At 47.7% G+C, this 25,043-nt stretch overlaps 1 protein-coding gene across 1 annotated transcript; it reads right to left on the reverse strand.

Annotated features, from left to right (window-relative positions):
- Positions 1–1,150: 1,150 nt before the first annotated feature.
- On the reverse strand, positions 1,151–23,670 carry VCP (valosin containing protein). Its single transcript, XM_036403069.2, has 17 exons — positions 23,522–23,670; positions 18,691–18,802; positions 18,137–18,309; positions 16,226–16,368; positions 13,009–13,139; positions 11,215–11,346; positions 10,695–10,797; positions 8,853–8,986; positions 8,460–8,595; positions 7,358–7,470; positions 6,594–6,758; positions 6,364–6,486; positions 5,078–5,290; positions 3,498–3,806; positions 2,486–2,641; positions 2,005–2,159; positions 1,151–1,605 (listed from the first exon to the last, which is right to left on the reverse strand). Exons 1-17 carry the CDS (start codon positions 23,536–23,538, stop codon positions 1,500–1,502), a joined length of 2,421 nt encoding a protein of 806 aa, XP_036258962.1. The 5' UTR covers positions 23,539–23,670; the 3' UTR covers positions 1,151–1,499.
- Between the last annotated feature and the right edge of the window lie 1,373 nt (positions 23,671–25,043).

A 25,043-nucleotide genomic window follows, 5' to 3' on the forward strand; every position in this document is an offset into this window, starting at 1 on the left:
CAGCCTCAACCCTGCTGCCACAAGTGTCCCCGCCGGCGCCAGCAGGAGCGACTTCCCCAGCAGAGGTGGTGCGAGGACAGGGCCGGCGGTGCCGGCAGACAGCTCCCAAACAGGGCAGCGCAGGTGAGCCGCAGCCCGGCCCCGGGGCCGCCTCCTCCCCGAAGGCGCTGTGCTATTTAAACGCAGCGCTCCCTTATCTCACCGCGCTTATCGCACAAGCCCCTTCTCACCACGCCCAGTCCCGTCCCTCTGCCATTAAATCCTCTCCTCTTAAATACAGACGGCTTGAGGAGCCCTTCAAGATGTGCCAGGCTTTGGGACAGAAAGCCACAGCCCAGCCCCACAGCTCCTGCCCTCTCCCCCGTGGCTCAGCCCAGAGGCCCAGGGAAACATTCTGCCACATGAACTGCGTTTTACCCTCCTTGCAGAAACCCTCAGTTCCAGCATTCCCTACGGGGAGCTCTGCGCATTCTGCAGCCACTGCCCCACTCAGACTGAGGGCTCAGCCATACCCAGCCTCTTGTCCTGCTCCTGCCCCCTGGGACCCAGGGCTTCTCTGACATAAAACAACCAAGTACAGCAGTAGCACATTTTTCAGTTCACAGAAGGGAAAATAAAGGAAGCAGCAAGGCAGGGAGGCAGGACAGGAGAAAAGGAAGAAAAACTGTGATCAGAACCCAGCTACTGAGTCTGACACAAGGCCAGCTTTCCAAGAGAGATCCGAGACAAGCATCAGAAACTGGGATACATGGAATGTGTTGAAGGTCTTCTCTCCCCAGGCAAAGTGGTGTCACACTGTGCCACAACCCGAGACACCCCAAGTGCCCCTCATGCCTGGATGAGACAGGGATTCTTGGAGAGATCCTTTGCTGCAGAGCCACAGCAGCAAGAGACCTGACAGCTCACGGCCAGCCTTGGAAGAGCAACAGCAGGTACCTGCTGCCAGGCTCTTCCTGCCAGGGCAGAGACACTGCCAAACCCATTTCTTCCATTAACAGAGCTAAGAGGTGTTAAGCATGAAGAGCAGCCCTATCCACAGCAGGGGAACACTCACACAGATGGGCTCCACTGGAGCACAGAGAGCTCACACAGCACCAGACACGGGTTTTGACAGTGACAGCACCACACAAAGGAACTGCCAGGACCTTGCTAGAGTTTTGTGGGATTTTTATTAATTTTTTTTATTATTTTTTGTGGGATTTTATTTTTTTTTTAATACAGGCTAGCGTTGTACCCTTGCTAAAGCTGCTGATTCTGCCACATAAACTAGAACAGAAATTTCTCAGAAATTAAGTTCCCCTCCTTGTTAATTCACTGTCTGCCTCCCAACTGAACATCGCTCTGGATTTGTGTTTGCAGAAAACATTCCCTGTACAAAGTCTGACGTGCAGCTACACTGTTCTGACTGAGGAATGAAGAAGCCAAGAGTCCACTGAACATTGGATTTTTTCCTGTACAACGTGGCCTGGTGTGGAGTTTGGTCCACTGAGGGCAGCGAGTTAACCGTAGAGATCGTCGTCATTGTCTTCGCTGTACACGTTGCCCCCGCTGCCACCTCCTGTGCCTTGGCTTGGGCCGGCGCCGCCCTGGTTGCCTGAGGGGAACCTGCATGCAGCAGTGCAGGACAGGAGAGAAGAGAAGCTGTTCAAAAACTTCCTTGCAGCTCAGGGCCATACCCTCCCTCTGTGCCAAACCCCAGGGACAACTAAGAAGGAATGGGATTAAGACTTAGGGAAGGACAAAGAGCTCATGGCTGCTGGCTGTAAAATCTCGCTTGAGGTAGAGGAAAAAAGGGACTTTGAATGCACCAACAGAGCAGCTACAACCAACCTGCAGCACAGCCTACACCCGCCACACCATGTCTTGGTGCTCTATGCTCAAGGCTGAATGGGAATGCACAGTGCAAAAGAGTTTTGCTGCCCAGAACCCATCAGAAAGCTGCCCCAGTGCTGTGCTCGGGGGCTGGCTGAGCCACACTGCGCAGCCCTCACACCCCACAGGTACCTGAAGCTGCCAAAGCCACGGCTCTGCTGTAGGGTCTGTGCAAACATCTCGTATTTCCTGATGTCGTTGTCACTGACAGAGCGGCGGGCAAAGCGCATGGCCTCCTCAAAGTGATCCCTGCGGATCTCGGGAACAGGGTCGTCCTCCTCCACCTCCTGCAGCAGGACAGAGGGACCAGGTGAGCTGTGTGCCCAAGCTCCACGGGTCCAAGAGCTGCTCACAGCTTCCCTCCAGGTTAGGAGGCTCCCAACACCCTCCACGGCGGGGGCTGGAGAGGTGTGCATGAGTCAGGGCTGCAGAAGGCATCTCCTGAGCAATGCTGACCATGAGGCATCCCAGGAGGGTCCTCAACCTCCCACAAGAAGAGAACAAAGTGCTCCAGCTCCACGCTCTGCACAAGAGCCCACTCATCCCCGAGGATGACAGAGGAACACATCACACCTCAGGCATGTGGGATGGGAGAGCTCGGTGTACCACTCACCATGGCAGAAGGGTTGGTTTGCCTCTCACGCTCTCGCCTGATCTCGCTCTCGATGGATTCACGGATGGCCAGTTTGCAGGCACGCTGGCAAATTTCTGTCAGGTCAGCCCCTGAGAAGCCATTGGTCATCTTCGCCAGGAAATCCAGGTCAACATCCTAGAGAAAAATAAAAACAGAGGCCATTCCTTTACACCTCATATCCCCAAGTGACAGAGAGGTATCTTTAGATCCCAGGGTATCAAGGTGCTGTCTTAACTATGGCCAATTTTGGAAAGATCAGCTGTTGAGATTCTCGTTTTCAGGAAAAGCTAACAACATACGAAAGCAGGCTACACTCCTCACACCCACCAAGAATCCACAAAGTGGCTGTAAATGCCTCTGCACTTACAGATTTAGGGTATGACTTGCTCAGGTCTCAGCACGAGGAGTCAAGCAAAACACCATCAGACTGGAAATAGAGATGGGGCACAAGCAGACCAAGACAGCCGACCTCCTCCTCTCCTCCCCCTCAGTTGAGAGGGTATTACTGCAACCTTCTTTGAAACTAAGTAGGTAAGCTTGGCATAAAAAAGCTTGGGCTCCACTTCATGTCTGTTTTTCTTTGATTAACTCTCAGCTGCATTACTGCCTCTTCCCAGGCAAGGGACACAGCTCTTGTCTATGACAGGGCTCAGCAACAACTCACTGCAACTGCTCCTCTTCCATTTGTATTTCACACTTGTGTGTTCTACACTTTTTTTTTTTTTCCCCAGAGTGCAAGAATCTTTTCCACCTCACCAAAATAGGCTTTTCTGATCCTGCACCATGAGCAGAACCCCATTATGTGACAAAGAGCTGCTGTGCCTGCAGACCAATTTCTGGCTTTACTGACACCTGACCTCAGAGCTCCAGCTTCCTCTACCATTCTACTACATGGATGAGCCTCCAGACCTCGGTGCTGTCCACACCTTGTGAGGAACACAAGCAGCACACAGCAAACCCAAGCCAGAAGCAGTGAGGGTGCAGATTCTACCTTTGCAACTGGTGATTTCCTCAGATTGGCTTTAAGGATTGCAACCCTGGACTTCTCGTCAGGCAGGGGGATGTAGATGAGCTGATCCAGGCGGCCAGGGCGCAGGATGGCTGGGTCAATGATGTCTGGCCTGTTGGTGGCACCGATGATGAAGACGTTTTTCTTGGTGGACATGCCATCCATCTCAGTCAGGATCTGGTTGATGACACGATCTGCAGCACCGCCGCCGTCACCGATATTCCCGCCTCGGGCCTTGGCGATGGAGTCCAGCTCATCAAAGAAGAGCACGCATGGGGCTGCTTGACGAGCCTGCAAAAAGCAGTGGGCACCATTATTCCATGATAATACTGCCCAACAAGGAGCATGCTGACTCCACACTAAGCCTTCCTCACCATTAACACAGCTCAAGAGAAACAGAAGCTCTTCATGAGCTTGGAAGAGCTGCTCCAGAGCAGTCTCTTGCCACACGACCCCTCCATTAAATTCTCCTGAACAACAAGTTGGATTTCCCTGAAGTGGGAACATTGTGAACCAGGCAGAAAAGCAGTAACTCCAACGCCTAGAGTGAAAAATGGAGCCATTTTTCTGGACTAGAACTCTCTCTGCAAGACCAGAAGATGTCAGCTGGTTATTCAGGCACTGAAGCAGGTGAGATATATCCAATGGAAAGGAGAAATCCAATTGCCGTCTTCAGCTACCTAATGTGTAGTTATGGGGAGCTGGATCTTTCTTCGCAGTGTGCAGTGAAAGGAGGAAAGACCACAGGCAAAAGGAGGTGCCTGCTGCAGCCCTCACTCATGCACACCTCTCCAGCCCCTAGCCTGGAGGGTGTTGGGAGTCTCCTGTCCTGGAGACACAGCTGTGAGCAGCTGAGAAAATTCCAGTAAGAAATAAGGAAGAAATTGGTCACAATAAGAGCGCTCCAACACCAGCACACAGGCCCAGAGAGGTCAGGGATTCTCCACCCTTCCCAGGACTCAATGCACTTAACTGATGAAATTTCAAAGTTACCTCCCTGCTCTGGACAACCAGCTGAACTAAACAGTCTCTGAGGTTCTCTTCCACCTCGATTTTTCTCCACTCTCCTGACAACTTTTTTCTAATACACCACAAGAGCAAAGATTCACAAGATAATCCATGCAGACACCTTCTGGGACAGGAGAAGACACTATGGGACAACTGAGCAGGAGTGAGCTCCTTTCTAAACTGTGTATATTGCAGGACAATAACCCAAAGGATATTCTGAAAATCTGTAGATGATGACAGTTAATGAGGTGCTAATCGAAGTTCCCAGGGGGGAGTAACATACATGTGCCCTCCTAACCATAGCCTCTGCCAAAGGCACTGGGGTATTTATCACCCTCTACTGACAGATGCCAACTGCAGTCAGGGAAAAGAGTTTTAAGAGCTATGTTGCTGAAGAGGATTAATTCCAATACCAGGGAAGAGCTCCTGCTCTCAGTGCAAGTGGGGAAAACACAGAAGACACAAAGAAGAACCAGTAAGACAGATGCAGTGGACACAAAGTTCTGGGGATACCTCAGCACAAAGACAGCACAGAGAACAGGAGAAACACTTACCTTGTCAAAGATCTCACGCACGTTGGCTTCAGACTCACCAAACCACATGGTGAGCAATTCCGGCCCCTTGATGGAAATGAAGTTTGCCTGGCACTCATTAGCAATGGCTTTGGCCAGCAGTGTCTTACCACAGCCAGGTGGCCCATAGAACAGAACCCCTTTTGATGGGGTCATGCCAAATTTGAGGAACTTGTCTGGATGCTCCACAGGATACTGAAAGAGAACAAAACAAAAACCTCCCATGATGAGCCACAACAGGCTACCTTGGAAGTACAGAATGGTTTGCATGTCAAGGGAGCTTCAAAAGATCATCCAATCCAAGTCATATGCTACAAGAAGGGACACACTTCTCTGAGTCAGTTTTGGTTCTACCAGAAGCACTACCTAAGATTTCTGGTGGATTAAACACAAGATCCTGCCAGGTGCCACTGCAGTTTTTAAGTGGACACTGCCTTGGAAAGGTGCCTAAAAAACCTATTTATCTCTAGGAACTAACTACAGTTCAGTACTTTCCCAAGTACCAGTTCAGTACTTTCCAGCACACTTAACCTCAGCTTCACTCTGCCCTGCAGAAGCAAAAGGGAACAGCTCATTACCTAACCTATTTGCTCTGCTCTCCAGAGACAGCAAGGTGTCTGATGTGAGCCTTTATCCTCAGCAACAAGGTCATATACAAGACAGGTGATGATTTTAACATCAGAAAGTTAGACTAAAATTTTAGATTCTTTTATTCACAGACAGGATGTTTCTACAGTGCCAGCTGAAAGCAGGAATGTACCCAATCCAAACTGCCAGTGCAGACACCTGGAGTTTCCACAGATAATTTGCAACATTTTGTTCTGTTCTTTCCTTTTGTAGAGGGCTTCACAATTACTTCTTACCTGTCCCTGTGCTAAGGCTGATGGGGAGCCCTTCAGAAGCTCTCTGTATGAGCACCTTCATCCACTGCCTGGCAGATACAGCTACCACATAGGGTGATTCTCAGCAGTGGTCCCACTGCTGGTCTCCACTTAAGAGGCAGAACTGTGGCTGTTTATGCATGTTGCACAACACCCACATAAAATGCCACTGCAGACTCAGCTCAGGAAAACATAATGCTGCTTCCCAGCGCCTTCCTCCCCAAGTTCACTAAGATGGAACAGCATGGTATTTACAGTCCTTTAGAATAAATGCCATAAAGCCTCTGCATTTACTCAGTTTGCAGCCCAAAGAAGAAACTATGATATTCTAGATTTTATTATTGTATTTTTAAGCTGGCTAAGTAAAAAATCTGTTGTAAAGTTTACCTGTACAAGCTCCTGGAGTTCCCTCTTTACATCTTCTAGGCCACCAATATCTTCCCAGGTAACTTGTGGCACCTCCACCACAGTCTCCCGAAGAGCAGAAGGGTTGCTCTGGCTCAGAGCCCACTGTTGTGAGAAGAAACAGTATTATATGAATTCTAACATGTTACACTCTCTTGCCTCAGAGAGGCAATTAATTGCACCCATAAGAATATGGGGCACTCCTGCATTACCCTGAAGTCATCCATGGTCACTGCCAGAGAGTTCATCACTTCAGCATCGATGGTTTCATCTTCTAGGTCTATGAGATCCATCTTCTTTCTGATTGCCTGAAGAGCAGCTTCTGAGCAAAGAGCAGCCAGGTCAGCACCAACATGGCCATGGGTCTCGTTTGCCACCTGAAAGCAGAGCACTGACCATGACTCACAGGGATACAAGCAAGGGCAACACATGCATCCCGAACTGGGAAGGGAGGAGAGCAACGTCAGGGCTTTGCTGCACGTTCAAGTGCTAACACTCAGGCAAAGACACTGTGCCTTCTACTGCCTACTAGAGATCCAATCTGCATCTGGAATTTAGAAAGGTAACTCTGAGAACTGCAGCTCTTCATTCAGGACAGAGATGACAGGAACCATCCAGCTTGCAGGTGGTGCAATGACACCACAATGCTCACCCAGCTGTGTGTGGGCTTTTTCAGGGCTGCTGTACTTTTAAAGGCAATGACATAGCAAACAAACCCAGGATGATAGTGGCAAGGCACTTCCAGATTGGAATGATACACATTTGTTTCACTTAGCCATGCCATTCCTAACTAGTGAGTGAGGACTTTTGGTCACAGGTAAACTGGTCAGAAGGAATCCCAGGGATCACCCATTCATGCAGTTCCAGGCTGTCCTAATTGAGCCACTCCACTTGTACAATCAAGCCTTAACAATACTTCCACTATGAAACAGAACACTGGAAACGAGACAAGCTTTCCTAATGGCACACTACTCACCTGCTCCAGATCCACATCATCAGCCAGTTTCATATTTTTTGTGTGGATCTGCAGGATCTCCAGGCGCCCAGTGGCATCAGGGATACCAATATCTACCTCTCTGTCAAAACGACCTGGGGAGCACAAGCACACATTGAGCTGCTGATTCTGCACACCGCAGGAGCTGCTGCCTTCCTCTGACTGAGCAAGGTGATGTATTCCACAAAATATCAGAAAATGACAGAGTTTTGGGTTTGCCTGCAACATCTATCAGCACAGTAGAAGAGACAGATCAGAGAAGGAGGAAAAGTATTAGGCATTTAGGGAAAGTGAGACTACTATGAGACTAACAGTAAGACCTTGGGATTATACAGTACAGAGGATTGCACATGTAGTAACTTCTTCTGAGCTGCATTTTTGGGAAATAAGCTTCACTGAACCAACATACCATGAGACATTTTTATTTCTACCTTTGTGTCCTTGTTACAATCGTCCAAAAATACTGAGAGATTTAATTTTTTAGAACTTTCACAGCACTACCCAAGTGGTGAAATACATGAGGAAAACAGGACATCACTGCAATATTCACTAAGATGTGTACACCTCTACTTTTTCCTCCAGCCACAGCTGTGCTTTCAAATGGCTCGCTACACATTTAAGAGGCCTCCTGCACAGTTGATAGGTTTGCTATTACAGACTCTATCAACTGGTCACACACCAGATATTCATGTTTTGAAGACCTGAATCTCAGAAACTACTGTACTGTTCATTAATAAAAGAAACCCAAATCAGGTAATTCACAGCCTTCTGCGATCTAATGCATGAATGTCCCCTAAGGCATTTCCTCCTTAAGTGTGTCCTGAAATAGCTTCACCTAATACAGGCTAGCACACTTTTCCCCCTTCAAAGTATTATTTCTACACATTCTCACCTAACATGGCACAGAAAACGACATCAAAGGCTCCAAGCCCGGAAAAAAATTTCTAGCAAGGAGCTGGAGACAAGTCAATAGTTTATGTAACGCATGTGCAGCACAACTTTCTGCTCAATCCTTAGGGGCCCCTGAAGCATGGCCTGTCACAAAGTGTGTGACACACAGGGAAGAGGGGGCAGGGGTGGTTACCGAATCGCCGGAGCGCTGGGTCGATGCTGTTGGGTCTGTTGGTGGCTGCCATCACGATCACGTGTGCCCTCTGCTTCAGCCCGTCCATGAGGGTCAGCAGCTGAGACACGATGCGACGTTCCACCTCCCCGTGGGTCTGTGGGGACAGAGAGCAGCGCTGGCACCAACAGCTCTACAAGGAGCATGGCAGCCGGCGCTGCATGGGAGCCGGCAGATACAGCAGCCACAGGATGGTAACAGATGTCCTGAGCTGTATCTAGCCCTCCTGGTGTCCAACTGAATTCAGGTGTTAAAGAAATGCTGCTTTACTCTGTAGTGAAATGCAGAGACTCATGCCAGCTGCTACCAAAAAAAAAAGGACATGCTAATTTACCTCCTACAGGCTCTCTTTACCTTCTCTCTCTTAGGAGCAATGGCATCCAATTCATCAATGAAGATGATGGCAGGAGCATTCTTCTCTGCTTCTTCAAAGGCTTTCCTCAGGTTGCTCTCAGACTCGCCAGCCAGCTTGCTCATGATCTCAGGACCTAAAAAACAGCAATGCTGTGCCACTCAGAAGAGAGGCAGCTAGTCCCAAAAACACACAGCTGAATATTTTTAGTACAACATCCACATGGGACAAGCTATATTTCAAGCCAAAGCAAATACTATCAATCAAATTCACTAAATCTGCAGCTGAAAGGCTGGACCAGCATGCAGAATTAGTTTCTATCATTATTTTGGTGTTTCCAGTTTACTCTAAGAGAATGCAGCACTAGACAATGAGCTACCTTTAGCTGCCTCTTTCCTTACCCTATTTCACACTTGGTGAGCTTCTCTGTAATGTACCACCACACACAGTTAATGCCAGTCCTAGCTTGCAAGAGAAGCAATCAAATTATAAGGTGATGAATTACCAGGATAGGGAAGGAAAAAGCTCTATGAAGCCATCTTTAGCTTACATTACACACGTATACATTTACCTCTGTATGATCCTATAAACTAGTTTAAAAAAGTCAAAACAACCAACAACAAACTAACAAAACCACAATCCCCATCTCCTCTCAAAGGTTAAATACAAAATTAAAGCGTGTAACCACATTGATCACAAATGGATGGACAGCATTCCCCTGACATCTACAACTGCTGAACACTAGTGCAGGTTTAGAGATTTATCCTGTTTTTACAGATTTTGCTGTCATGCTGGTGGCAGTGGTAATGAAGAGAAAATATGCTTTTGAAGGATCCAAGAAAAATAAACCTGGCCCTCAGGCACACACAGCTGCCAGCTGCAGAGACACAGGTGTGGGCAGGTGCTCTGAGTATTTCATTACAGGTAACTCACCAGTTATCAGCTCTGTCTGCAGCACTGCCTGCAGCTCCAGACTGGGGCAGCAGGCAGCGAATCCACAGCTAACTCTGACAGTGTTATTTTCATTATGCAATAGATGTACAGGCATCTGAAGAAACGGCTGGTGCATTAGCATTCAGTGACAGCTTCCACACACTTGAGGAAGTATATGACAGGGTGACATGTGGCTAAAATTAGCCCATTTACATCCACTCTCTTGAGATAAAAGCAAGTCCCTAATCCTACTGCTGGTCACTGCTGTGCTGTGTTATGCTGTCACATGATTGAAATTGCAGAAGAAAAGCTGCATTCCTTCAGTAAAAATGCTCTTATTCCAGCACTGACTAAAACGGGACAGAGAAGCAGTGTGGAAAATTCAGAATCTAGTCCTTACTAGGTATCAACCAGTATCCACCTCAAGTGCTATAGGTGAGACTTATGAATAGGAGTTCTGTCACTTGTAGCTATGTTCAAAGGATCTTAATATAGTTTTCAGGGAAGTTCCTTCCAAATAACATACTGTGAAACAAAAGAGGTCTTTGTGCTTTACTTGAGGGGAAAGAGGAATCCAGAGCAGCAGTTTCTTTTCTGAACAGAACATGATGGGAGCAAAGCCAGAAGCCCTGCCAGTTCTCCCTTCACAAATGGACAGACTGACATCAAATCCCTGTGAGCACAATCTTCCAAGCACTCTGCTACAACACAATCAAGCTTCAGGGAAGTGCCACTACACATACTTCCACACAAAGGGCTTCCAAGTGTCCCCAGAGGCACGCTTGAAAGAGGTAAGGAAGGATGTCAGGAAGACAATGTGGCCCTACAAGCCCTGTTAACACCATTCCTTACCATAAGATGAACAAGTGAGCACACAGCAGACCTGGGGCCAAAGCAGCCACAAAACTTACCATTGATCAGGAAGAAGAAAGCCCCTGTTTCGTTGGCCACCGCTCGGGCAATCAGTGTTTTACCAGTGCCAGGCGGACCATACAGCAGGATCCCACGTGGAGGCTGAGGACAAAGGCAAGGGACTTAGGTTGTGAGTATCTGACTGCTTAAGCAGCTTCACAGTGAATTTGTAAGCATTTGATAATGCCAGTCTGAAATTGTGATGCAAACTCATGCAACAGCTGCCATGTCAGCACTGCTATCAACACCCTTTACTACTTCACACAACACACAACAAAAACCTTGCCAGTAACTGGCAGCGCTGATTCAAAGCATCACTCTGCTTTACAGGCTGCCAGTGTTTCAGTCTGTGTCCAGAACACGTACGCAAATACCTTCCAAAGACTAGCATTAAAAAAAAAAAACCAAAAACCCACACCACAAATTCCTTATTCCCCTCTCCAATATCTCCTAAATCTCTGTTGTGGAGAGACATCTCCCAGGGCAAGCCCACTTATCCACCTGCATGTAGGGACCTACCTTCACCCCTATGGCCTTGAAGAGAGCAGGGTGTCGGAGGGGAAGCTCCACCATCTCCTTGATTTGAGCCAGCTGCTTCCGGCAGCCACCAATGTCATCATAGCCCACCTCGTTCAGTGACTCCTCTTCATCCTGCCCAGGAGGAAACACATCAAACACATGAGTGAAAACAATAGCTCAACAACCCCTCCCAGTCTAGAGAAGCCAGGAGTATGGCTTTTTAGACATTTCTTGCCTGTCTTGAGATTCTCCCTTTCAAGTCTTCCTGATGTCTTCTATAATTGTTTCTTAGCTCTGTCTTCCCAGACATATAAAGAGAATTGCCTGCACATACTCAGACTTCACTGAAGCCCACCCTCTGGAATGACAGCCTCTGCTGCCAGGTTCCCTACAGACTCTAACACAAAACAAGCTCTGTGACTCTTTGATGGGGCTAATGGAAGTAACAAGAGACAATGTCAGTATAAAATATACTTACTCCTTAGAGTAAATGCTATCTATTTGGCATATCCTAGCTGCCAGTTACTCAGGTGCAGTGTTACCTTTTGAGACTGACTCCAATTAGCAGAGAATGTTAAGGTCCACACATATGGATAAGATCATACCAACTCTTCCCTCACAATATCCATCCATTCTTCTGTCCAAACCCTTACTGGCCTCAGTTATTTAGGCCACATGAAAATATAATAACATAGCCTAGAATTTCAGAGAGGCTCAGTTCAACAGTTCAAGCAGGGGCTGGACCTAAGCACTGAAGGTCTCAATATCAGAGATTTCTGCCCTCTCTGGGCTCTGCTCCAAGAATGGGGGAAACATTTTTCCAAGTATCTACTGGGAATTTCCCTTGATCCAGCTTATGTTAGTGTGTCAGTCATGTCCCTGGGCACAGCTCTCAGAAGAAGCCTGGTCATCTATCCCTTCCCATCAGGCAGTTGCCAGTAGGCCTTTGCCTTCACTTCTCCAGGCTGCATCATGCCATGATCCCAGTCCCTCCTCCTTCATTCTTGACTACCAGCTCCTCATAGTTTTTGTGGCCTAGGCTGAACTTACTCCTGTCTATCTCTGCTGTGGCCTGAAGAGGTCAAGTGGGATGCATGGAGTGCCCAGCTGCAGTCTCACAAGGGTCACAGAGATGTTTTTCAGAAGGCAGCTTACAACAAACCAGCACTCACACTATTTGCAGGCAGAAAAAGGTACTTATTCTATGAAGTATGCACCCACCTCAGCTCATTTCCCTCACATTTCCTACTCTGTACAGTGAGGTTGCCAAAACCTGTCAGACAAGCCCCTCAGGAAGCCACAAGGTTGCAACACTCAAGGCTAGACACCTTAATGAACTGGGGAATTTTTATTTTTTTAATGTAAACCATTTGAGGATTTCAAATTTCTCTCGGAAAAAGTGTCCATTACTTTCTTTTCACATGGCATGAAATTTAGCACCATTGTAAGCTCTCTCTGCTATGGATCAAGGGAACACTGGAATCAAAAGATGCATCCAAGCAGTGTGAAATATCTGGAAGCAGATGCAGAACAGCTGCTGCCAAAGCACAGCATCTCGTCAGCAAACCTACCCCCTGGTGCTTTCAGCATATGAGGAAGACACTGGGTGTACCTTTCTCTGACTACCTTCAGCAGCAGCACATCTCCTGAAACCAGAGTTTCTGACCATTACAATCAGTAGATAAAATGTCAAAACAGGAACTGCAAACACTGCTGCCCTCAAGCACTGTCCCAGAAACAGGCTTTGGACAGAGGAGATCCAGCAGGAGCACCACATGGCAGGGTTCTGCTCACCTCTCTTTTGATGGGCTCTCCCTCACAATGGATCACTGTGTCTGGAGCCACTATGCAGTACGGGCTTGGATCTGTCTCCACCACTTTGAACTCCACTGCACGCATCCCTCCACGCACCAGGAAGATGTCACCTGTAAAACCCCACACGTCAGTGGCCTGCTGCAACCCACATCTGCAAAATGATAACCCCTGTACAACCAGCAGCCCCAGAGTTTAAGGAAGTTGGTCACACAGGCAGACACTGTGGCCTTTATAACACTGCTTTGCATGTTAAACTAAGAACTGCATCCAATGCAACGGCATGAGCACTGTTTCGATTCTCAAATTTCATCCAGTAAAAAACAGCAAACAATGGACAAGAATACCCTGCCCAAATACAAACCACAAAGGCAAGAAATCACTTTTTTTTCCATTCAGTTTCAATTTAACATTTTTAGAACATGCAAAAAGCCCTAACCCAATAAAAACTCATTTTGAATTTACTGTAACTAGTTGATACTAGTTATAACTGTTTGTCTCCAGAAGCAGAACAATATGCACTGTGACTCCTGGTTGACAGACCCTGGATAACTTCGACTTGTGCCTATAGTGTACTTCCATCTATGGAACATCCAAAGTGTTATGAACACGACCCCAAAAGTCTGCTTGGTTTTCTACTCACCTCCCAATTATTCCTTAAATTACTCCAAATAATGAATTTACTCAGAGTGCCAACTGGTATTCATGTCTCAGTCTGATCTGGGATAGAGTTCATTTTCTCCCCAGTAGCTGTTTCAGTGCTGTTATTTGGATTCAGTTGAGAATAATGCTGATAACACACTGATGTTCCAGCTGTTGCTCAGCAGCGTTTACCCTAGCTCAAGCACTGCTCAGTTTCCCATGCTCTGGCAGGGAGCAGGTGCACAAGAAAGCAGGAGAGGGCACGGCCAGGAGAGCTGACCCAAACTGCCCAAAGGGATATTCCATGCTGTAGAACACCCTGCCCAGTGTATGAACTCTGGGGATTTCACTGGGAGACACCACACACTGATGAGGGACAGGCTGGGCATCATTCAGGAGGTGGTGAGCAACTATCTCAGGTGTTGTGCAACACCAGTCTTTTTTATCCCCCATGTTTCATCCCCCATCTATTCCATTACTATTACTATTATTATTATATTTTACTTTGTTTCAATTACAAAAATGTTTAACTCACAGGTTTCTCTTTTTTCCTGATCTGCTCCCCATCCCATGGCTGGGTGGGGAATGAGTAGCTATCTGATATTCAGTCACATGCCGGGATCAAAGGAAACAGTCCTTCTTGGCAGCCAGCAGAGGGAAAAAGGGTTGGCATAACAACAGATCTGAGCAGAACATGTTAAGCCGAATTTGTTATATCCATTCAGTATATAATGGTAGCTGGTGATGGTGTTTATTTGTGCTTGTTCTCAGAGTGTGTTTTTAACACCTCACTCAGTGTGGGTGACCCCTGTGGGGAGGTTTACTGTCCTTGCTGCCTGGGATAACGTGATCTTTCTGTTGTTCTTTGCAGTAGTGGCTTAGGATGAGATGGAGCCGCTGGTCCTGAGACAAATCTGAGGAGTGAACTGAGCACTGCCATCGGCTCTGTACTTCGGGAGCCATCCACTGGGAACCACTGGTAACTGCACCTCTCCTACATCTCCCTCCCGATGTCTTCCAATGCCAGGCTGATTACAGTAGCATTTGAGTATTTTAAAGATTTTTAACATCCTTTCAATACACCTGAAGCCAGGCTGGTTCTTATCACAGAATTTCCCGAGTTGGAAAGGGCCCATGGGGATCACTGAGTCCAACTCCTGGTCCTGCACAGGACAGGCCCAAGGATGACACCATGTGCCTGAGGGTATTGTCCAAATGCTTCTGGAATTCTGGCAAGCTTGGTGCTGTGAAACAGCACATCACTGAATGTGATTCAGGTCTTGTTTACAGTTAATATATTTAAGAACATCACCCAGAGGGGAAAGTGTCCAGGCCAGTGACTACCTATAACATTCTGAACTCCTGAACAAGTGTGGAATCCCGAAAACTAGTAAATATGTGGAAAAAGGTGTGCTGTCAGGCTGGCAGTTCCAGAGAGACACAAATCACTGCAATGTGCTGGGACCTGGCCCAGCACATTGGAAGCCTGTTCCATATTATTCCATACTCTAAGAGGAAAAAAAAGTCTTTGGATCTGATGACAAAACATCAGGCACTGAGGCTACTCCATCCCAAGGAGAGGCAAAGCATGGTTTTCAGAGGGAGTACTGCACTCCTTATTGTGCAACAGCCTTTGGAAAACCAAATGATGCAATAGACTGCTCATGACGACATGGAGAGCAAAGGCTGGTGGGACCAGCAAACTTTGGGACATACATTTAGCAAAAGCTGCCTGGACTGCCCCTCCCCAACCAACACTTTTACATGCCATAGAAGGAGACAAAGTTCCTGTAGTGCACATAAAAAATATGCCAAACAGTCTGGGTCACTGCTACCTGAGGCAAAGGCATGCATGATTCTGCTTTTCCACACATTGTTCTGCTTTTTCTCAAGGACCTGGGTGAACTTTGTGGGTGATGTGACTTGTGGGAGGATGGAAAAGCCCAGTGTTTGGGTCAAGGTGATTTGATTTTAGGTGAGAGTAGGAAATTAACTAAATTGCATGATGGTAATTGTTACATGACGCTCATATGATCACTTCTATGGCAGCTATATGCACATCACCACATTCAGCACCTCACAGCAGCTGACTCCACCACTCCACATGTGGTGATCTGAACCTGAGTCCCCTTGAATTACCACATTAATGAAGGATGGACTTTAATGAAACTGGATAAGCACAACACAAACCAAACCAATTGATTAATATGCAGGCAACTCACCAATTACATCACATGGTAGCAACTTAGTTTAATGAGATTTTCTCCCAAGTTCCACCTGAGCCTTTCTGATGTTCTCCCATCTCATATAGCTAAAAGAAATTCAGGAGAACTACCAAATTGCTCTGCCAGCCTGCAGCAGCAATCACTCCTTCTGAAGATTACAGAAAATTTAAATCACCACTAGCAAAATCTCTCCCTACAGAGAGAGGTGCCAGATGCTGGTCTAATGCCTCATGAAGATCTGTGCAAGCTTCTAGAAATTCTCTGTATTTAGTCTCAGGACTAGCTCACATGTAACTTGGGGCCATGAGGACTTGAATGACAGGAATTATTACCTTTCCTGATAGGTCTGTAAGCTTCCAAGAAGTAGGGCTTGAGATAGACCTCAAACAGATTCCCTGTGATCCCTTCTACCGTGTCATCAATTGGCAGCACGTGGATACGTTTGCCATATTTCACATCTGGGCAAGGCTGGATGCTGCAGAAGAAGAAAACTCCAGTTAGTGCTGAACTTACACCTCAGTGTTACACCTGGACAAGAAAAGACATGCCCCTTCCCAGGAAAGAACATCCAAAGACTATCAAAAGCCTTGGTGAGACTTCCTACCCACACAGAAATATTTCAGTGTGACAAGGCAAAAATCATACCCACCAAGAGCTAGTCTTCACAGCACACACTTGCCTTCACTCCTTTCAGCCCAGTCCAAGACCACTGGGGAATTTAATAGCTTCCTCCTACCCTTCTGCTCTTCTGCAGACCCCCTCTCCACATTCAGACATCTCTAATAGAGCCTAAAGACCTGTGAGAGTCATGAGGCAGTTTTTATATCAACAAGCTACTGGAGAACCAGCTTCAAGGAACAGTGAGTTGGGGAAAACACTTTCTTCCTTCCTCTCTCTCACTGCAGTGCCCAGAGTCCCTATTGCTGACAAACCTGATTCCAAGCAAAGGCTCTCACAGTACCGACCAGGGGTAAACACCTTTGCAGCAATGGGTAGGTCAGTCCCACTTCCTGAGGGCTGATGAGTAGGTTAAAGGCTGAAAGCCCTTTCCCCTTCTAAATACATGCTACAGTTATTATTTTGTAATGTAGCACAACAGCCTACTGTAGCAACAGTTCGAAGTATCCAGCTGTGGCAGAAACTGGCTTCACCAGCTAAGGAAAGCCAAGGAACTGCAGCTGACATATGTGATATGTGACTTTCATTAGACTCCTAAGGAATTCTTTTACTACGTGCATTACAGAGAGGACATAACAAAAGGGTAAAATACAAGAGAGACAGAAGGAAAATATTTGACACACCATATTGAGGAAGTGTTAGCATATTAATCTGGATTTTGGCAGAAACTGAGACACAGTAACACTATAAGCAGTTAAATATTGGCAAGAAAAATTTTGAGGGCAGGTGAGTGAAAATTCCCTGACCTCTCAATGAATCAAGACAATTGGTAACACATTTGGGAGACTGAGAACCACTACAGACACAGAGCTAATAAAGAAGGCGAGAGCATGGGCTGTCACACTACAAGAGACTCCAACAAGAATCTCACATCAGGTTACAGTAAGAATTCACCTCTACTTTAAATCCAAAGACACAAAGCACCATTCTGAATCAATTACAGCAGTGTTTAAAACTTGCATTTTTAGAGGTAGAGGGATGGGTGCAACAGCCTCGTTTCTCTCATTTACTAAGTTTGTATGAAAAACATTTTGCATTTAAAAATTAATTACTTACTTTAATTAATTACTTCAGAAAGTCTGGTGTCAGAACCAGGCTCTCATTTTTTCAGAGACAATGCTCAGGAGGACAAGAAGCTGTTAGCCCCCCCTTATTTAAACCTGCAAATCACCACTTATTATGTTCAGGAAATGCTCATGTGCTACCATTCTACCCACTCCCATCACAGAATAGGACCTATTAAGCAGAGATACATATTTCCAAGTTTCAGTACTACTTTTAAGGTCCTTCCAATTCAAGTAATTTTATGATTCTATTTCCCACAAGTGCTGCACAACAAAATCCCTGCAACATTTTTAAGCATTCCCAATTTAATAATGATTTTTACAACAAGAAATTGGAATATAAACATCCCTGGAGCATTTTTAATCTTGTTGTCTGTTCCACTTTTTTCTGGAATTCATTTTTAACAGGTTTTAACTTGTTTTTGCAAGAGGGCAGCTCAGATACTATGAGATAATGTGTGATGCTGCTAATGTCTTTCACAGGTAACACTGTGTCCTCACCTGATCACATCACCCAGGCGCACTCTCAGGTTGTTGCGAACAACCCTATTCATGCGAATCTTCTCATCTGAGCAGGTATCATCTGACAGAACAATGCACACTGCTTCTCTCCTCTTCTTTCCTTTGAGCAGGACAGTGTCTCCTCTGAACAGCTGCAGTTCATCCATCTTTGCCTGTTAACAGCAAAGCGTTAGAACAAACTTTTGAAAAAACAGGAATTCAAGTACTTGAAGGGAAGTTATTGACCTTGGAAATCACACCGTGGAAGTGATATACTAAATCCAGAGGACAGAGACTCTTACTACAGTAGTATAGAGTTAATCCTGAAACCAGAGGAAGGGCACAAGCTCAACTGAATCCTACAAACTGAGGCTCAAAAAGCATTTTGTCAAGGAGGAGTGTCAGGAAACAAGACAACCCTCCCTCAGTGGTAACAGCCCTAGCTTCTGACATAAACACGTGTACTCATGTTGCAAAGTTACATTTCAAGTTAATAGACAGCAACAGCTTGCAAATTACTAGATTAAATGCTTTGCCCTCTACAGATGACGCACCTGGGACAGTGACACAACGCTGTTGTCTTCATTGATGGCTTCGTCAACAATTAACCGATTGGGCCTGTTCTTCTGCTTCAGAATAGCAGTCGATAAGTCATCAGCTTTAGAGCTGGGAGAGAAAACACAGCTTATGAGCCTGCATGATACTGGCCCCGCCCAGCCACCCCTTCTTTTCATCTCCACTTTCTAAAAGTTTCTTTGTTGTCTTGTCTTTTAGAAACTCTACTTGTTTGTAGCACAAAGGAGAACATTACTTCCCAGGGACCAGTTGCAGGAGTTGAAGGGAGGATGTTTTCTGTCAGTAAATGTAACTACGAGCTTCCAATGGATACAGCTATGAAGCAATCTATGAAAAGAAGTGGTCATTGAGATCTTGCTGACTGTAAGATGTTTCGCCTCAATGAATTAGTCAGACTCATCTGAAATCACATGTAACTGCTGCCAACAAAACAAAAGTTCAAGTCTATTTGGTGTCAAATCCCAGATAAATAGCAGCATTAAAGGACAATGCTGGGGCAACCCTGACAGGAAGAGCTGTTAAGAATTTAGCCTGTCGATGCCTGTTTGTTAAACCTAGCAAGCTGTAGAAATATTAAAGTGTTCACAGAAAATGATTTTGTGTTGGGGGTTTTTAGCTGTTTTCCATAACGTCACAAAAGTCACTGCAGCTCTGGCCTATAATACCACCAAGAAATGCAAGAGATAATTCACTTCCCTTGACAAAATGGAGCGAGTAAAACATCAAGGAAATGTAAAAAAAGGGCAGATTAACTGTTCTCCTTCAAAATCTAATACAGCAAATAATTCACTCTATGACAGAATATGAATTGGAACCAACTTATTCTAGAGGAGCTCTTGAAAGATGTACATTAGCCACACACAACAGGGGTGCAGTGCTGTAGCTTCCCCCAGTGGGCTGACTACTTTCTCCAACTGTGTGGCTGTGCCAAGGTAGAAAACCTTGCATAGTCTGACTTGATTCTGAAAGAAAATAAATGAAAATAAAGTCTTCCCCTGACCTAAGCAAGCAGCAAGCACTGGCAAAAGGTAGGGAGCTTTGTGGACAATGGGAGCAGCCATAACTTTGGCTCCATCTCACCCTTTTAGAGACAGAATGATCAGAAGAAACCAATCCTTGAGTGGAAATGGCAGCACTTGGCAAGTTCACTTCATTTTTAAGAGTCCATCAGAGAGGGGTGACATACCTATGGTGTGATGTTACCCAGGTCCCTCCTTACCTCAAGGCAGAGGCTTTTCCAAGACAGGCTATGCAGTGTTGGCTCCCTTCTCTGCCACGTAAAAGGGGAAACAATACCAAGCAGGCCTGTGAGAGCAGCCAGCTTGCTTTCAAAATGTTTTCAAGCTTCCCTCAAACACTGGTAGCACAGGAAACATGTTGCAAACCAAGGCAACATGGACTTTCCTGGACTGCCAGCACTATTGAAAGTTACCCTTTTCCTCTCTTTATTAAAGACTGCAAGAGGTAAAAAGGACACAATAAAAGCTGCTGGATACATCCTGGAAAGGGCTCATGAATTCCACAATCAATCTAAAAATGTGAGTCCTAAAAAGCCTGCAATTTCCAGGAAAACTGAGAGAGCAGTAAGTAAACTGAACAAATACATTATCAGGGCAGATTATGGTTAAACAGTGCATAAAAACCAACAACCTACTTCTAAGGACTTTGCCTCCTCTTTAGCTCGTGGCCACTGGAAACTAACCCAGCAAAAAGATTTCAGGATTTCAGCTAAGGGACACCAGGGAGACACAATACTCCTTATTTGGGTTATCCAGAGTGTGACTGTAACTCCTCCCTCTGCACACAAGATGTGAATCCCAAAGCCTTTTGATAAGAAACCACTGCCAGACTTCATCTATGTGAAATGTTGCTGAAACTGTCTGTCCCTTGGGATGCAGGGACTGCTATTACAGCCAAAAAAACAGCCTGAAACACCAGATCAAAAACAGTAGAGGAACTAGGTAACAACTGGAAGATTTTCAAGCAACACTCTACACACAGCAAAAGCTGCAAAAGACTGGAAAGAAAGTTTGGATAGCACCTGACATGCAGCAGTGCAAAAGAACACAGCAAGAATCCACCTGGTTCTGCTAAATAAGAGTGATCAAAAAGGACTGGAGGCATTAAAAATGGAATAAAAGTGTACAAGAAAGAGCATCCAGGGAGCTAAATGTGCAGGGTCAGCTTCAGCGCTCTGACCCGACAGGTCTGCAGAGGAAAAAACAAAGGTGCTACAAAATTACATGTCAGCTAAGCAGGGAAATGATGTCATTTTTCCTACAGACAAGGGTAAAGTTTAGACAGACAAGCACTACCCATCTTTCAGCAGCAATTTACAATATTGTTATCATCACCATTTGCCCTCACTGCATCTCTCCAGGGTTTCCTCATGCTGCAGCTGAAATAACAGGGCAAAAAAGATCTGTGCACCTCAACCACGGTCAGACAAACCCCAACAACTGTGGGAAGGAGAGCACAAACAGAAAATACCAAGCAGGAAAGCCTAAGGCATGTGTTGGGACTCTCTCCTGCCAGGAAACTTTGGGAAAGGACAGGGACAGAAAGCTAACCCAGGTAATTTTTAAAGCTCCTTGATGAACTTCTGGTCAGAGACAGCCTGGTGGAAACCCTTCAAATCACCTCCCTGACCTACCCAGTTTGTCAGCTCCCTCACATGCCTTCCCTCTCACCCCTTTCTTTCCCTGACTTAGCAAAGAGACAAACTGAACACAAAACGTAGCTTCAGAAATGTTTTGGAATTAAAAGGTAATTCAAGGTCTGTATTAAGGTGCCCCTAGACGGAAGCCAGAAGTGAGGACACAATAACCAGCACAGCAAATGGCCAAGCTTGCACATAAAGTGCAAGACATCTATAAAACTGAAGCAAAGATGTATTAACCCTAAAGGCCAACCATGAACAGGCTCCCTCAGCCTCCTTTTCTCTCTCAGTAATGCAGTCAACAGCCTCATTTCACACATGGCAGGACCAGGGGGACTTCCTACAGACTCACAGAATAACCTGAGCTGGAAGGGACCCATCAGGACTTTCAAGCCCAACTCCTAGCCCTGCATAGGACAGCCCTAACAATCACACCATGTACCTGAGATCATTGTCCAAATGCTTCCTGACCTCTGCCAGGCTTGGTGCTGTGACCACTTCCCTGGGGAGCCTGTTCCAGTGACTGACCACCTTCAGGATGAATCTTTTCCTGGTACCCAACCTCAGCCTCCCCTGACACAGCCTCATGGACTTAATTACACCAGTGGTGGTTTCTCTCCATGTCAGAGCTCCCCTTGTTCAACAACTGATAATGCCCAGAGGCATCACAGGGGAGGGTATGAAGAACAAGAACAGAAAGTTGTTACCAATTAGTGATCCTTCTGAAAAAATTAACCAACCTCCAAAGCCCTGCTTAAAGTAAGGAAACAAGCTGTTTCCTTTCCTTCAAGCCCGTGCTAAAAATAAGGGAAAAGGCACTTCCCAGAATGATTCCAGCTGCAGTAATGAAAGTGAAATCAGCCATGTCTTCTGCACACTGACGTGATTTTTTTACCACCATTGTTGTGTAATCACTTCCCAGATAAAACCCGTGAGCAATTTCTTACCAATCTGAACATATGATTTACAGACTGAACTGCTTTTCCCAGGTAGGTATTCAAGAGAAAAGTCATAAAGCATTTTTATCCCCAGGTGAAGTGTCTGAGGTATGTGGTGACTACAGACACTGAAGTAAGACAACCAAGGGGGCAGTTTAGACACATTGGGGAGAGACCAAGTTTTCAACACTGTTTCAGACAGGCTGGGAGAGGAAACCAGGGATCCCTTCAGAAATCACACTCCCTTAGCTTTTGGAATGCTACTTGCCACGCTGAGGCTCGGTTCAGCAAGATGGCTGCCAGCAGCTGTGACAAAAAATGGCATCTAAAAAGTAACCGTGTTCCAGCTGCAAACTAACTTTTTCTGGTTCCCTGCGTGGGTGAGAAAAACTTTGCCGAAGTAGAAATACCTTTTTATAAACACTGTTAACCTCACCCAGCTGCGCAACAGGGGTCTGGGAATGTCACTTCCATTGCAGACACGGAATGCCTGGCACACCTCGCTTGAACTGACCCGGCAGGGCCAAGCAGTTTTAGATTACAGGAGTTGTTTAAAAAAGGGAAAACCTACTCAAAGAACACCAAAATACACTAAATGGGACTAAAAGTGCCTCTAGCGAAGTCAAAAAGTCACTTTGAGTACTTCTAGATTGGGAAAGTTTGGTTTTGGATTCTATTTTACTCCGCTCAAAATGCACGTGGGCTGAGTGCGGAGACTGCTACTCACTGCTGAGGAGCACGGAAGACGATCCTCAGCCTGTAACTGAGCACAGCCAACAAGAGCGAGGCAAGACACCCGAGACGGAAACACCGCCGACCGCCTCGGCCCTGCCCAGCACAACATGTCTGCCTCGGCTACCGCCGAGTCACTCGCCAGCCCCGGCTCCCGGGCCGCTGCGAGCAGAAGGAGCCAGGGACGGGGCTGGAAAACAAAGCGCTCCGTAGTTCAGGGCCCGGCGGACGGGCGGCCCTAGGCCCAGCGGAGGCACGGCGGGAGGCCCGGCCCGGCCTCGCCCCCCCGCCATGACTCGACACTTCCCGGCCAGGCCCGGCCGTGGCGGGGCGGGCGGCGGGAAGCGGCTCATCCCCGTTCCGGGGCCGCTTTCGCCCGCCTGGGGCCCGCGGGCCGCCCCGGGTGAAGCGGGCAGGCCGGAGCGGGCCCAGGCCGCGGCGGGGCCTAGGCCGCGGGGAGGCGGCGGGGCCCGCACTTACTCAGATCCCGAGGCCATGGCGCTGCGGGGAGGGGGAGAGGGGCGGCGGACGGCGGCTCCTCGGGGCGGGCGGGGAGTCCGGAGGGTCGCGGGGGTCGCGGGTAGTGGGCCGAGGGGTTCGGGGCGTCCGCGCTGGTTGAGCCTCAGCGCCGACTCATCGGCGAAGGGAGCCCCGCCCACGCCGCCTCGCCTGCCTAGCAACAGCGTGCGCCGGCCAATCGGAAATTCCGGCCGGCCGCCGTCTCGGCCAATGGGAGAGAGTGAAAAAGAAAGACCGAGGGCTCCGCCTGAGCCGCGCCCCTCTGTGTGCCCTGGCCAATCGTCACCAGCCAGGCGCCACTTTGTGCAGCCAATCGCAGCGCGGCTCACCCTTCGAGCGACAGCTGCCGCGAGGCCAATGGCGAAGAGCCACCGACGGGAACATGCGGGAGGGAAGTCCCGCCTTCACAGCCGCCGCTGATTGGGCAGCTTCCGAGGGCAGGGCCAATCGGAAGGGGCGTAGTGCGCACGCGCGCCTGTTCCCGCCACTCAGGGCAGCCTCGTTCCTGCTCGTGGTGGGGAAATGGTCGCGGCCTCGGGCGGAGGCCGTGCCCGCCCTGGCCTGGCACCGACATCGACACGGCACCAGCCACCGACCGCCAGGCCACGCTGCTCAGAGCCCTATCCAGCCCACCCTCGAACGCTCACAGCGAGAAAGGGGCAGGGCCTCAGCACCCTCACAGGGAAAAATTTTTTCCTAATACCGCATCTGACCGTGTCCTTTGTTAGTTTGAAACAGTTATCCCTCATCCAGTCGTTTTATGTCATTGCCAAAAGCCCCTCTCCAGCGCTCCTGGGGCCCCTTGAAGGTATCGGAATCCTGAGGCCTTTTCCAGGCTGAACAATCCCAGCTCTCTCAGCCTTTCCTCACAGCAGAGCTGCTCCAGCCCTCTGATCATCTTGGTGGCTCCTCTGGGCTCTCTCCAGCAGGTCCCTGTCCCTCCTGTGCTGGGAGCCCAGCTCTGGATGCAGTGCTCCAGGTGGGTCTCAGCAGAGCAGGGCAGAAGGGCAGAATCCCATGGGGCTCTGGATGCAGCCCAGGATATGCCAAGGTTTTTCTGAAGGAATTACAGGTCAGAGCCCACTCAAAGCCCCTCTCTGTCCCAGCATTCACAGGAGGCTGCAGCAGCTCCTACCTTGCTGTCATGCCCTCTTTCTTCTCCCCTTACTCCTTGGCCTTGCAGATCCCAAGCACCCCTTCCCTCTTGTGGGGGGCAAGGCTTGCCAAAGGCTTGGATAACGGGGTCAGGGGACCTTCCTCATCCAAAAAAATCTCCACCAGACACGGGGCAGGGACATGTGCTCCTTCACCCCTGAGGGTGAGGGGCCTGGAGCTGTGGCATTGGCACAGACCCTCAGGGCCACAGGGGACACGCAGGTGTAGGTCTGCACTAGTGCAGCATTGTGAATTTCAGACCTCTGAGCTGCATACCTCAGACAGAACCACTTCTCTGGGCTCCAAACCACAGTAACCAAGCAAAAAG

Source organism: Molothrus ater, chromosome Z, assembly GCF_012460135.2.
Source record: "Molothrus ater isolate BHLD 08-10-18 breed brown headed cowbird chromosome Z, BPBGC_Mater_1.1, whole genome shotgun sequence".
NCBI classification, from domain to species: Eukaryota; Metazoa; Chordata; class Aves; order Passeriformes; family Icteridae; genus Molothrus; species Molothrus ater.

Bases quoted from the DNA above. Each gene is read 5' to 3' on its own strand.
- VCP (XM_036403069.2), bottom strand. The intron at 10,798-11,214 runs GTAGGTCCCTAC...CTTTGTCCTCAG, and splicing joins TCAAGGCCATAGGGGTGAAG to CCTCCACGTGGGATCCTGCT. The intron at 2,160-2,485 runs GTGAGTGGTACA...GTCCTGCTGCAG, and splicing joins AAACCAACCCTTCTGCCATG to GAGGTGGAGGAGGACGACCC.